The 14,659-nt window shown below is 46.3% G+C and overlaps 1 protein-coding gene across 4 annotated transcripts in view; it reads left to right on the top strand.

Annotated features, from left to right (window-relative positions):
* The window catches only part of COL20A1 (collagen type XX alpha 1 chain), a 44,430-nt gene that overhangs the window by 10,366 nt on the left and 19,405 nt on the right, over positions 1 to 14,659 (top strand). For 3 of the 4 annotated variants that reach the window (XM_084538410.1, XM_084538409.1, XM_084538411.1), the window contains 14 exons: positions 122 to 241; positions 381 to 545; positions 1,562 to 1,723; positions 2,872 to 3,044; positions 3,804 to 3,933; positions 4,456 to 4,601; positions 6,048 to 6,171; positions 6,522 to 6,661; positions 6,827 to 6,956; positions 7,466 to 7,608; positions 8,669 to 8,801; positions 11,443 to 11,585; positions 12,239 to 12,368; positions 12,657 to 12,713. In XM_084538410.1, coding sequence (XP_084394536.1) covers positions 122 to 241; positions 381 to 545; positions 1,562 to 1,723; positions 2,872 to 3,044; positions 3,804 to 3,933; positions 4,456 to 4,601; positions 6,048 to 6,171; positions 6,522 to 6,661; positions 6,827 to 6,956; positions 7,466 to 7,608; positions 8,669 to 8,801; positions 11,443 to 11,585; positions 12,239 to 12,368; positions 12,657 to 12,713 — 1,896 coding nt within the window. The remainder of the gene's footprint in view (positions 1 to 121; positions 242 to 380; positions 546 to 1,561; positions 1,724 to 2,871; positions 3,045 to 3,803; positions 3,934 to 4,455; positions 4,602 to 6,047; positions 6,172 to 6,521; positions 6,662 to 6,826; positions 6,957 to 7,465; positions 7,609 to 8,668; positions 8,802 to 11,442; positions 11,586 to 12,238; positions 12,369 to 12,656; positions 12,714 to 14,659) is intronic. The other variant, XM_084538412.1, reaches the window with a different exon arrangement.

Raw genomic sequence — 14,659 nt, 5'->3', positions numbered from 1 at the left:
GTCTGCTCACCCCAGTCCAATTTTTATATTGTGTCACCCTACCATGCCAAACTGACTCCTCCTACCCAAAACAGGAGCTTATCTTGTCTTGCATGATGCCAATAGCTCTTTCCTTCCCCAGGGCTCTCCCAGTACAGCAGTGATCCCCGCACGGAGTGGGACCTGGATGCTTACACCACGAGGGAGCAAGTGCTGGAGGCAGTGAGGAATTTGCGGTACAAGGGTGGCAACACCTTTACAGGTAACCCCATCTCCCAGATCTCTGCTAGATGGGATGGCATCTTTCATGGGGAACAAGGCAACTGAGGGCAGGGAGAAGAATAAGGGCTGGGAGTTGTCTGTCAGGCTGTGGCACCCCATCCCTCTGTCCTCCTCCCCAGGCCTGGCGCTGACCCACGTCCTGGAACAAAACCTGAAACCAGATGCTGGCGCCCGGCTGGAGGCCGAGAAACTGGTAATCCTCCTGACTGATGGAAAATCCCAGGATGATGCCAACCTGGCTGCTCAGACCTTGAAAAACATGGGCATAGAGATATTTGCCATCGGTAAGATCACAGCCATTGATCGGCCGTGGGACAGAACCAACCCACTTCCACTCTTCTTCTTGCTGAGGGCTATGTTCCTTCAGCTTGGATAAGAGAATCCTGAAGTTGTGAAGGTAGTAAGTAGGACCATGTTACATTGTGTCTGAGAGAAGAAAATTAAGCCGTTTATTCAGCACAGGCAGTGTCTTCAAAGGGACTTTAGTTAAGAAAACAAGAAAACAAAGTTGTTCACATGAGAGATTTTTCACCTCCAATCTGTAAGGACTTCTGCCAGTCTCAGAAACCTGTGCCATGAGAACAATGTTCTCAGCTGTGGAATTGGGCAAGAGAACATTGTATTGGGGAGGACAGGAGAGCTCCTTTGTAATTACTGCCTCTCAGACTTCCCATTTCTCTGAATAATAATGTTATCTGCTCTTCACTAGCTGGCGGTAATAATGAGACAGAAAATGGTCTTTGAGCAGCTCTGTCCTTGAAGACTAAAGTCTGCTAAAGAGTAATATGTAGACAATAAACTTACATAGAAAACTCTCCTAAAATTGCAATCCCCAATACTTTACGTGCTCATTTATGTTGGGAACACAGAAGCAAGGGTTTATTACATGGGGCTATATACCTAAATGGCTGGCACTGGGATTTCTTTCATGGACTGAGTTTAGCTGCTGAGCCTCAGCTGTGTCGGGCAGCATGATGGATTAACAGCTGAAATCTCTTTTGGAGGTCTGGTCCTGTCTGGGTTCTGTGCTTTTCCTCTCTGGCTAGAGGAAAAAACATTGTTTTGTCCTTAGACATCAGGACTTGCAGTGCTTTTGAGATAACTCAGGATCAAAGGGGGGAAGGGGATGATCAGAGCTGTTAAGGTTTGGACTCGGACAAGCAGGTGGATCCCTGGGCAATGCTCAGATGACCTTGACACTATAAGTGGAAAGCAAACTCAGCTGTATGCTGCAGGCCAGGGGCAGGAGGTGCTCCCGGCCAAGGCCTGTGCTCAGCGTGGTGCTGTGCTCCGCTTGCAGGGGTGAAGAACGCGGACGAGGCCGAGCTGAAGCAGGTGGCCTCGGAGCCGCTGGAGCTCACGGTGTACAACGTGCTGGATTTCCCCCTGCTCAGCAACCTGGTCGGCAGGCTCACCCGGGTCCTGTGTGCCAGGATCAAGGAGAAGAGCAAGGAAAATGCAGGTGAAGTGAAACCTCTCAGCGAGGGCTGAGCTTTCTCCCTGTTGCCAGCCTCATTCCTTGCTCGATCCTCTCACACCTATCCATCCATGAGCTCCACCACCTTCTCAGCACCATCTAGCTCTTCTCCTCCCATGCTGATCCCCCTTCTCTGCCCTATTGCTGCCTGAAAATGTTCCTTGCCATGTCAGCATGTTGGCCATTGTCTTTTACAAGACCCTCTGGACGCAGCTCTTCCAATAACTAGCAATAATTAGCACTGTAGGGAAGAGGGGGCTTCTATTCAGTCCCAATTATCCTACTGTGTGATAAATATATTGTGACCACGTTCTTCCCCAAGTTTCTTCCAACTAACAAAAGGAAGAAAAAGCAAAGGGGCTAATATTAGGGAGAGTGTGTGGAAGAAATAGGAAGAGGAGATAGCAAAATATCTAACTATATTTTTCCCACCCTTTAAGTAATCTCCAAGGAATCTTCAAGTTAAAACCAGTCTATTATTATTTTATTATTATTTCTTTTTTTTTCTGGAGGGCAGCTTGTGTGATGAACAGGGGAGTGAAGAGCTACTCCAGATGTTAGCTTAGATTCCTCAGGAGGAATATCATGTACATATTTCCATCTCTCTCTGCTCTAAGATTTGCCTAAGGAGAGCAAGAAAGCCAAACTTTCAAGCAGACTTTTATTTTAACACTCTGGAGATTAATAAAAATAATTACGTTCGTTCTTATTAATTTGTACTTGTTAGATGTTTTTTTGAAAATACGTTTTGGCATATTTTCACAGATGCAGGTTAGCCTAAAGAAAGATGTGTTGCATTAAAAAAAAAAAATCATGATAGTCTTATATTTAATTTTAACAGACCTTTATAATTGAAAAATCGTCTTTTGAATACATGCAAAAATACAGATTTCTGTTGAAAAAATATTCCCAGCTCCCAGCAAAATGCACAGCCTGTTCTCTGCGGAGTATTTATGTTCCGGGTGCCCAGTTTTAAAATATTTATTTAACAGCAGTTTGGAACTGTTTCTGTGCTCTTTAGGAAAGGGGACTGCAACTTGGTTTGAAAAATGTTACTCGTATTTATGAGCTAGGAAGTATGCTTGGTATGAGAAGTCTGAATATGAGAAAGTAATTGTGTTTTTAATTACTAGGTAGCACTGTGAAAGATATCCCCACAGATATGGGTCTCCAGCTGAGCCCCACTGACCTTAAAATATCAGCTGTGACCTCTAAGAGCATGCACTTGACCTGGAGCCCTCCTCTGAGACCACCAAAGAAATACCGGATTGTGTATTACCCATCGAAGGGTGGCACCCCCAAGGAGGTGAGGGGCCTTTTTGGCCATCTGAGGCTGTGGTGCCTTCCAGGCAGTGGCTGGGGGTTTTGGTAGGCTCAAGTAGATGGAGAGATGAGGGTAGGAGTGCAGTTATCATAGGGCATCAGTGAAAAACAGATGAAATTAAACAAGCACTGAATGCATAAGTAAAAAGCTGAGAGAATGGCAAGACAGAGGAGGAAAAGGGATGAACATCATGTTGCTAGAATTACTGCAAGCCATGCCGATGCAAAGTTTTCTCTTGCACAGCATTATCCCCTCCCTAAAGCATCTGTTTTGACTCAGGATACATGGGAACACAGATTTGTCCAAGGACGCTGATCTGTGAAGGATATAAAAATTTGGAAAAGCAAATCCAAATACTTGATGGATTGCCCTTAGTAATATACTTTAATTTTTGTTTAGGCCTGATGTGATAAGACAATTGGTCTTGATTAGATTTGTAGGTCCCTTCCAACTGAACTGCTCCATTCATTTCTGAGCATGTTTAGGGGCTTGTGCTTGGTGTTTGTACAGATCCACTCCTTAGAGGACAGAAAAGTTCACAGCCTCCAATCTCCTCATTTTGGGGAGGGCAAGAGAGCTTCCCCAGAGATACGAGCTGTCAGAAAATTCAGAGGGCAATCAGACTTCATGTTTCTGGGCGCAGATGTGCTACAAATAAGCCTGCTAGCCCAGGAAGGCTGTTCTGCTGCTAGAGGGCAGCTGACACCGCCCTGTCCTGACAGCCCTCCTTTGTGCTTTCAGGTGATTTTAGATGGAGCAGTCTCCTCTCTGAGGCTTTCCAACTTGACCTCGCACACGGAGTATCTGGTGTCGGTGTTTCCTATTTATGACACCGCTGTTGGGGATGGGCTGAGAGGCGTCACCTCCACACGTAGGTCGTGAGTAGGGAGGATCACTCCAATGCATGGTTGTGGTAGGCGAGCAAAGCTCTGTCTTTGCAACCACCTCAGTCTGGAGCCTGGCATTGTATTTCCCCCCTCCCTGTAGTTCAGATGGTCCATCTACAGCTATCTCCATCCTTGGAGATGTTCAGTGTTTGACTGGACAAAGCCCTGAGCATCCTTCTGTAATCTGGCCCTGCTTTGAGCAGCAGAGTTGGGCCCACAGACCTTCAGGGGTCCCTTTCCACCCATGTCATTCTGCACCACCATTCACCACCACTGTGCTCAGCTCACCCTGTCATGGCAGTAACACATCATGCTAAAAACATCTTGCTCCTTTGCCATCACTGGGCTGCAAATGAAATAACCCTATTCCTTGCAAAGTGATCATCCCACTGTGTTAGACATGGGATGGATGTCCACCAGCTTGCAGTAGCTGCTGTAAACCCAACTCCCTTGCAGGGTTTGAGCTCAGACCTCGCACACTGAAGCTGCCCTTTCTCTTCCCCCAGTGCCTCTGTCTTCCCCCCGCTCCCTGCGCGTCTCCGAGCTGAGCCACAACAGCATGAGGCTGAGCTGGAAGGCAGCCCCGGGAGCCACGCAGTACCTGGTGCTCTGCTCTGCAGCCCCTGACGGAGCAGAGGACTATACGATGGAGGTAGGGCTCATGAGAATAACAACAATATTGGTTTTGCTCTGTCTGGACTCTTCTCAGTTACTTTAGGCCAAAATGAAACCCTGCCTCTCCATGTGGGATTTAAGTAGTGACCATTTTATATAGAGAGCAGACCTGAAACACAGAAATCTTTGGGACTCCAGGGACAGAGCTCATATCTGTGCAGTTCCCAGAGTAATTTCTGTATCCTTGAGGCTGTAGAGAAATGCCTTTGTTTTGTTTATCTTAAAATATTAATTAAAAATTTGTTAGGGCAATTTTCACTGACCTTTAGAGAGCGAACTATGACACCATATAAAAGCAAAACAATGCTCAGAGAGTGGAAAATTGTTTAAAAACTTCTAAGGTCCCTTTTGTCACATTGCATTTTAATAAGTTGTCTGGAGTACCTGTGCAAATGTGCATCACCTCTTTGACTCAGATTCCGCTCCTGATGGCACAGCAATAGCTGCAATTAAGGCTTGTACTCTGCTTTAAGTGTACAATTACATTTTTTTTTTGAAACATTCAGAACATTTGAAAAGAAAACAACATTTACATTTTTATTTGAGCATATAGAGCATTTTTCCGGTTGCCTACCTATGGGATGTCTGATAAACCAGCATTAAAATGTTCCCAGCCTTTTATAAATCTGTGCAGACTTCTGTTAAGTCCCCAAGGTGGATTTCTGCAGCGAGCAGGCTGTGGCTGTGCGGTGTTAGCGGCAGGTGGCAGCAACCCAGCCGCTATCGCCCTGCTTGCAGCAGGCAGCTCCTCTGCAAGCCTGGCTTCCCAGGCCCCCGAGGAAAATAGGATTCTCATCTCTCACTTAAACCCTCAAGTTCTTTGCTCTGCTTCCATCCTCTCTCGCTGTGTGACTCAGGGATGTTGGTGTCCCAATGTCCCCAGAGCTGGGCTTTGTCCTGGGGGGTGTCACTGCAGGATGTCTGCAGAGATCTATGCTAGTTTCCTGCTATGTTGCCTTCCTTCTGGGGGAGACTTTCACTAAGAATAGGGGTTTGGGATACTCCAAACTTAATATTTTCAGTGATGAAAGCTGTTCTGCTCTCTACTTTCCAGTTTGTTCTGATTTATTGAATTTCCCAGGAAAATCACAGTGAGATTTGTCCTTAGAAGCAACAAATCACTTCCTGCTCACTTCAGATAACTCCAGATCCACCAAAACAGTAACATCTCTGTACAAGACATTGATACCTCAGCAAACGATGGTGGGAGAAAGTGATGTGACCCCCAGATGTGCTTGGTGTCCCTTGGGAAGGGAAGCAGAGATGCCCTGAGCACTATGAAGCACCTCTCCGAGTGTGCAAGCGTCACTAGTGATACAGAGGCACAGGTCAAGGTCCCTTTTTGTAAGGTTTTGCTCTCCTGATGGTGTCAGAGGGTGCCCCCAGAGCTGAAGGGTGCCCCAAAGTGGCTCTCTGTTGGCAGGTGAAGGTGGCCCAGCCTGAGGTCCTGCTGGAAGGGCTGTCGCCCAGCACAGAGTACTCTGTCGCTGTGTATGCGATGTATGGGGAAGATGCAAGTGATCCAGCCAGCATCCAGGAAACCACCTGTAAGTGCTGCTGCTTATTAAGATGTTATTAAACCCTTCAGGTAGGATGGATTTGTTACAGGAGGTACTTCTCATATTGGGCATGTGGCTCGTAAACCCTGCCTTATATTATGCAAATATCAGTCCCTGAAGGGACCTCTAATCCCTTGGTGAGCTGTGAAAAGGCATGATTTTCCCCTGGTAAAAGAGGACTCCTGAAAGAGCTGTTCCCCGAGGTCTTTTTGTTGGGGGGAGAAAAGGGGAATTACTTTACCATTTCTCCACCTAAAACCTTTCATGACACACCAGAGGCACCTACAGCAGTGGCATGAAGAGAATATTTTCCTCCATGGTGAATGAGTTTTTTGCAGTGCCCTTGAGTCCCCCCCGATACCTGAGCTTCTCCGAGCTCAGCCACGCGTCCGTCCGTGTCAGCTGGGAGGCTGCATCTCAGGCGGTGAAGGCTCACCACGTCACCTACGAGGCGAGCGGAGGGAGCAACACCGGGGAGGTGAGTGCCCACTATGGGATGCCAGACACTGCCCTCTTCTCAGGGAGCAGTCTGCTGGCAGGATTTTAACTCCAAAACGGGCGTTTTTGAGGCAGTTGTCAGCCTTGTGCCCTCTGCAGCTGCCTCCACGCTTCTCTCCTAACTCATCCTCCTTCTCCTTCACAGGTTGAGGTTCCTGGCACTGCAACATCCACCATCCTGAGGCCTTTGTCCTCCCTTACCCAGTACTTCATCAGTGTCAGGTCCACGTATGATGAAGGCGACTCCTTCCCGATTACCGGCAACGTTACCACCTGTAAGTAGGGAATGGAAATGGGTTTTGTCCTGTTTACAGGTGGCACAATTGGCTAGTGTGTCTAAACTGGGATGCTTTGAAGACTGGTCCCAGCAGGTTATGACCCAAAGCCTTGCACAAAACCCAAATGTCTGTGATTATTTGTGTGGTACATGCCCAGCTCTGTTATGTTTAAAATGGGGTGGAAGGAATAAAGGAAGGAAGCAGATGAGGGAAAAGCACTGTGTGTTGCTAACCTCTGCATCCTTGGGAGCGTTATCCTCTTTACAGTACCAGAACGACACATGTCCTCTCCACAAATAAAATAATCCTCCTTAATTAGGGTTTTAAAAGTGATTTACCCCTCTCTGTCCTGATGGCTGTTGTCATTTGGGCCTGAAGAAGCGAAAGACAGGCTGGGCTCGGACATCTGCTCGGTTGGTGTGTTGCTCCCCGACCATCTGCTCCCCACCTTGGCTCTGACGAGGCGCTGTCAGCGCTTCAGCTCCGTTTCCTTCTGTGTCCCTCAGTAAAGGTCCCCCCGCCGCGGGCACTGAAGGTGACCGAGCTCTCCGGGAACAGCCTGAGGCTGCAGTGGGAAGCTGTTGCTGCCTCTGACGTGGTTGTCTATCAGATCAAATGGAGCACAGCCGCTGGAGAGAAGCCTCAGGAGGTACGGACCCGCAAACAGCTGGGGAGGATGGGTTGGATTTGGGTCTGCTTGATGGCTCCGTGCTCACCTGCAGGAGTGGCAGGGAGAGATGCAAATCTTTTGGGGTTAATGGGCTCAGGAAATTCAGCAGGTCACCACCACTGCCTATGCAGTAAAGATGGGGTCTGGCCTGGGCCCTGCTCTGCACATTGCAGTCGTCACCTTGAGTGCTGGAAGCAGGAGCGGCAGGGTCAGAGTCCTCCAGGCTCTTTGAAGATTGCAGAAGTGTTCTGGAAAAAACCTCAAGGATGAAATTCAATAGGGACAAGCAGAAAGTATTAAGCTTAGGCAGGAATAATTAACTACAGGTATACAGGATGTCGAATAAACCGCTAAGAAGCAGTTCTGTAGGAAAAGATCTGGGGTTGCAGAATATTACCAGCCCACAATGTCAAGTTGTTGTGGAGAAGACAAAGATAATACTCAAGTATTTATGGTGGTGATAAGCAGTGACTGCTTTGGGGATACTGCTCCTCAAGAAGGATGAGGACATCTGAGGAGCATACAGAGGAGAACGACCAGACCCAGAGCTGATGCAGCAGGGGAAGGGATGGACCAGGTGGCCTCTTTCATCTCAAGCCCTTATTTTCAGTATGAGTGCAAACAGCAGTTGAAGTGGATCAAATATGCATGAGTCTCCCATAAAAGGCTTCACATTTGGGCTGGAACAGGGGTATACTGGGGCTTCTGTCCCCAGTACAGCTGAAGGATGGAAACTGAGCAGATGGATTTCATGCTCATGGCAGGTTGACTACCGTTTGTTAGAGCACTGTCCCATGGTATTGATATAGCTTTTAAATATAACTGGCCAGCAATGCATGGGCATCTACCCTGCATTAGTTAGGGCTGGAACTTTGCCTTTGCTTAGATTTGTACAACCCACAAGAGTTGACTTTGTCCCCAAAGCCCTGTGCTAACTCGTTTGTGCCTGAAGGCAGTCTGTGAGCCAGACCTTTGGATGGCACGAACTAGCTTGGGGAAGCCTGGGGATTCAACTGACTCATTTCTTGCCCTGCCGTAGCTCTCCATCGCTGGAAATGTGGCAACTGCCATCCTGCCAGGCTTGCAGAAGAACACAGACTACAAAATATCCATCTGGGCCTACTACAAAGATGGTGCTCGAAGTGACACGGTCTCTATTCAGCACAGGACCAGTAAGTGATTGATGCTTGGTATCCAAAGCCCTGGGATGACAACGAGGGCATGGGATCCCGCAGACCCAAGCACAGACCAGCAGCTCAGATCTGTTCTTCTGCAGCTCTTAAAACCCAAACCTGAATGTCTAAAAGTGGCTACAGATATTTAGGTTCCCATCTGAGCATTCTGAATTTCTCCTGAGAAAAATAAGCTGGGCAAGCATGAGCTGGCTGATCCATTTCTTTCCCCTTCTGTATGGTGTATTGATGAAAATGCATTGGCTTTCTGTAGGGTGCTCAGCTGAATGTGTTGCCTAATGAATGTTTCCTGTTAGTAAAATATTATCTGCTAAGGAGGGTGAGGACTTCTTTAACTACATCATTGCTGAGCTATGCATCATCTGAGGGCACTTAAAAAATGAGAGAGAATCCTGTAGGCAGACTCAGCATGGAAGCATTATCTAAATCTCATTTTGTACTGGCTGGATATGAGGTTTAAAAAGTGGTATTCCCAGAGGTCCTCTTAATTAATATTGCCTGTATAATGGCTTTGTTGGCAGTGAATGGAATACAATTCATTCAGCAGCAGCAGTTCTCTCCTCCTTCTCTCAGCTCTCAACCTCTTTTGCAGAATAGTCTTTTAGGCTGGTGTTGAGCTGATGAAGCTCAGAGTAAATGGCAATCCTGGAATAAGAAGCTCAGGTTTTATTAATAATGAATAACAATAGCATTTGTTTACAGAAAGCTAACCTCAGGCAAGTACCTGGGAGCTGCATGTCAACAAGAAAAAAATAATAACGAAAGCATCCCACAGCTCTATAAGAAAAAAGGGAATATTAGAGCTGTTTAGAGGCTTCAGAAAAGCGAATGACTATTTAAAGCACAAATTGCAAAATGTTAAAGGAGCTTCCTCAGCCCACTGCAAATGCCATGTGATGGTGCTCTTCTAGGTGCATTTGGGCAAGCAGTCCTTGCTTGGACCTGGGATTCCTCCTGTGGAGGAGCAGGGTGCAGAGGCTCAGGAGGCAAGTGAAAAGCACAGATGGTGTCCTCTGTGCCAGAGGTGCTTCCTTCCTCCTGGGCAGCTTCAGGAGCTGACCTTTCCCCTGGCTGTCAGATCCATGCCATCAGATTCTGCAGGGCCTGCGGGCTTTCCAGAATAAATCCGACTTGTAAGAGTTTACTTAACTTTCCTTTTGTTCACTTAAACAGAGCCTCCACTTACGTCAGCTGAATGAAATAACCAATGCAGGCAGCAGAGATGCAGAGGTATAGCATAGCACTAATAATAGCCCCGTTGAAGTGACTTTTCCTCCCACACTTGTTTTCTTCTCCGCTTTACCTTGCGGTGATGCACAGCAACAGCCTCCAGCCTGATTCAGCTCCCAGCAAAACTTGGTTCAGCTTCAGGAAAAGTAGGCTCATTTTGTCCACAAAAAGGGAAGGAGGATCAATGAAGATGCAAATAATCTTTGTTCAACGTGTGCTCTAAGGTCACCTCAGACTTTGCTGGGTGGGCAGAAGAGCTTGTTTGCACTGCAGGTAAAACTGCAGAATAGAAACTTCATAGCCTGGATGTGTGTCCTTGGATGTCTTTAGGGCTCACTCATCATTTTTAGTCTCTTCTGGGGAAAAAAAAGTTCATTTTTCTCTTTTCAAGACTTCTTTGTCTTCATATCAGTGTGGGTTTAAGGCCAGAAGTTCGTACAGACCAAGAAACTGCTTGGAAACAAACTCCTGGATTAGGTGACCCCACGCTCTTGTGTCCCATGTTTGAGCAGTGGATGGATTTAGCCCCCTCTGTCTTTCCTTTACTGACCCCCAGCCCCTGCCCAGAGAAATCCCTCCAGCATAACAGCCTCTGTTGCCAGATCCAGTTCACTACACAGTGGGACCCCAGGGAAAAAAATGCCTTTACATAATTAAAAGCTGCTCAGCTTTCATCTCTGGCAAACCCTGTTCTTGCTGACCATGTCTCAGCCCATCACCCATTTGGGATACATCCACATGTTGTGATGCAGGGCCAGGAAAAGGGGAGTAGCTCAGGCTTTGTACACGGGTCCCCTCCCTGAGGCTGTGGGTGGTGGTGTGAGAAGAGCTAGGCAAAAGTGCTGTGTGCTGGATTTTTTTTTTTTTTTTTTTTTTTTTTTTTTTTTTTTTTTTAAGAATTATTTTAAAACAAAGGAAAAGCCGAGAAATAGTAGAAATGATGATACACGAGCTTTGATCCAGGCTTAACCAGCAATCAAGCTATTTTTACACTATTTCCAGATCTTTGCTGAAATACAAGTACAGTTTGGTCTTTGTGGAGGCTGTTCTTTGGTGTTTGCCCACGATACATACAAAGGATCTCTTTTCCTTGTGTTTCTGGAACTCTTCTCCCCATCAAAGATTTATTTATTTATTTTCTTTTTCTGGTCCCAGGCTTTGAATTTCTGAATGCTTGAGTTGTACCATGTTGTACTCGGGCAATCCTCATCCCTCCAGGCTCCGTTTCTTCCCCTGCCTGGTCCCCGAGGTGACTGCTTCTGCTTCGAGCCCTGGTCAGCAGCAGAGCAGTGAAACATTTAGGAAGGGACCTGGAAGCACGCGAGGCTGGTTCCATTTACATGCACCGCTACCAGACTTTCACACTGCTCACCTTTAATCCCTGGCACAGATTCCCGGAGCCCACCCACCAACCTCTTCATCGACTCCGAGAGCCCCACCAGCCTCCAGGTCCACTGGAAGCCCCCCGAGGGCCGCGTACAGCACTACAAGATCACCTACAGCCCCGTTTCTGATACCGGTGCTCAGCAAACAGTAAGACTCCAGCTCCTTTGCAGGGGACAGGCACCAGAGCAGAGGGACACGGGGACAATTTCACACCCAAGGGAGCCCTGCTCATTCCAGTAGGATGTGCCCTAAGGATAAGTGGTTTGCAGGAGTACAAACCCAAATCTCTTCCCTTTACTTGCTGGCATGGTGTTTTGTGAAGAAGACTTCCAGGTTTCCTTGTGATTGTTACCTTTTTTGTCCATCAAAACTGCTAAAATAACTGCTTTCTTCTCTCCCTGAACCAGGGAGGGGAATTCTCCAAGGCAGTGTTAGAGGATCTAACAGTCTGTTGTCCCTCTGACTTGGGGAGGTTAAACTTGAACCTTTTAAAATGCACATTTGCAGACAGGTTACTGTGTTATAAGGATCTTTTGACCCATCTGCAAGGAGAATATTGGGGCATTTACATATTTACATAGGGAAATGCTCTTCCCATGGACACAACTGATCTGATGGCAATGTATAGCCAAGCTTCCTTGGTTTACTTTTACTGTTGCCTGAACAAAGTGGGGATGATGCCCTGAGCATGTCTGTTCTGACACACTGCTAGAAACGCTCAGTGTAACTCCAGGGTTTGAATAAGAGTTAAAATGGGAAACCTGCCCAAACGCTGAGCTCTTTTTTCCACTGTATTATAGATCATGGCTTCTGGGAAAAGCAGCAGTGTGACCTTGCAGTCGCTGCTGCCTGACCGAGCCTACAAGGTCATTGTTTCAGCTGTCCACTACACAGGGGAGAGTGAGAGCACATCTGCAACGGGCCGGACAGGTGAGTGAACCCATCAGCACATGCATCTTCATTGGCCTTCCTCTACCAGGCCTGAGGTAACCTCTACAGCAGCAGTGATTTCCTTGCTTGCACTGGGCTATGGCTGGGGTCATGGTTTTGCTCAGCAGGGTGGACTGCTAACCTGGAAAAGGGAAAATCCTCCCCCAATTTCTGCAATTTATTTGCAATTCAAGGATGAGCAGGAAGGGCTGGTGGCCATGCAGATCTTGAGCCAAGTGTCACGGTTCTGAACAAGAGAGCTCACGCGTACGTTGCTTTCTCTTTCAGCTCCTGTGATGTCTAAACTGCCTTCAATACGAGGATTCGTCCCATCTAAAACAGAAGGTAAGTCACCCCTAAAGGCTGGCTTCGGTATTTTATTTATTTATTTATGTCCCTGTAACACATCACACAGCATGGGTCCTTCAGGACAGGCAGGAGCTGGTATGGCACTTCTTGACAGACACCCCTAGGGACTGTGAATCTGTCCAAGGAGAGGCTGGAACCACATAACCTTAAAAGCAGGCTCACCCAGTAAAGAAACTGATGGGGTATTTAAAGGGTTTCTGCACAACTAGACCAAAACGGAGCAAGGAGAATGATGACATGTTTTAAATTAAAGTTCCTTGTAAGTCCCTTATTAAATTTAATAAGCATATGTTCTCCTCGTTGATATAAAGCAAACTTTGAAGCGGACTAGTTGTTGAATTAACAAGGTTATAAAAAGCTGTTAAGAAGGAAATACTGGAATACAGATATTGTGGCATTAATGCTTTTTCCTGTCTATTTGAAATTATTCTAAACAAAACTGCAGCTTTAAAACTTACTGAGGGAAGCCAAGAAGCGGATTAGATGAGTAAATTTTAGTTTGCACCCAACAAAGAAAAGAAAACTAGACTTGGTTTTCAAGTGGCTTATTGAGGAACTGTGCAGGTGTTCAGATCACAGAGGAAAATGCTGTGAACTTTCAAGTAGAAAACAATTATCCCCTAATGTTGGTGTAAAATTTATTACAGCATGTATAGCTATGATCACTGGAAAGATCACAGGAGAAAGACTAAATTGTGTAATTTATCAAATAATTACTCTTTGAAGAACTGGAGATAATATGTAATAATTTTGGCAAGTCTGTTGGATGAGCAGTAAAAGACTCAAACACTGACATATAACCAAGTTACAGAGAGAAATGGTCTGACATTGGTGCAGGGGTGGATGTTTGTTGTACAGTGACTGCATTCGGCTGGGGTTTGGGGAGAAAAACAAAAAAACAAAGAGAACAACAAGACAGCAGGAATCCTAGGCTGGGAGTCAATGAAAAATCTTCAAAGCAGAAGTGCACACTGTCAGTGCCAAGGTTCCTTTACCCTGACTCTGATGTGCTTTGTCTGAGCCGAGCATTGCCAGATCAAAGAGCTGTGAGCAACCCAAGTGCTGGAAGGAGGTGAGGACCCCCAGGGCACCAGCGAGATGGGCACTGGGGTCTGGGCGAGGGTCAGAAGGAGCTGCCTGACCCCCAGGCAAGGCAGGCAGATACCTGGTAAATGGGCAAGACCACAGCCTGTTTATATGAGTTTGAAGGGAAGCTTATTTTTCTTCACCTTGCTTCAACTCTGAGCAGTGGTTTGCATTTGGAAAGCTGTTTGGTTTCTGTAAAGAGCAGGTGTGTGGCTTGTAGACGTGTGGGACTGTCCTGCATGCAGGACATTGCTCCACAACCAGGGGCTGTTCAAGTTCAAAAAGGTTGTTCTGAGGCTTAAGCTTCAGTAACTGATTTCTTAATGTTTCTATAGATTCCTTTAATGGTTTTATACCCAATTCTATGGGAATTATGGTATATGTATGTAAACCTATGTATTAGGTCAGGTAACGGAGGTCATGGGATCTTGTTAGCCCTTGTGTTTTAACTCTTGGATTCAGCAGTCCTGCAAACATCAAAGTCATTTCTATATTTTCCCTTTCTTTTTGTGTTTGATTATGACTTGATTATGAATAATTACATTGAACCTCCTGTGGACTTAGGAAGCTCATGTGCCATGGGGAGGATGGGACACCACCTTTACATTTTTAGATCTTTTAAACAAAATTAGGTATGGACAATTGGAAGCCTTGCATTTTTGATGAGGTGTGAAATGGCATGGATGTAAAAATAGCAATATAAAGGTTATAATGAAGCCTTAATATAATGATCAGCTAGATTCTATTATACAGATGACCTAGAAAATCACTTATGAAATAACCCATCTTGTCAAGTGTCCTTGATTTTCAGGGATGTTTCTCATTTTGCATCAAGC

This window comes from Aythya ferina (assembly GCF_964211825.1).
Source record: "Aythya ferina genome assembly, chromosome: 16".
Taxonomy (NCBI): domain Eukaryota; kingdom Metazoa; phylum Chordata; class Aves; order Anseriformes; family Anatidae; genus Aythya; species Aythya ferina.
The sequence above is the reverse complement of the archived record's forward strand: the minus strand, read 5'-3'. Positions and strand labels throughout refer to the sequence as shown.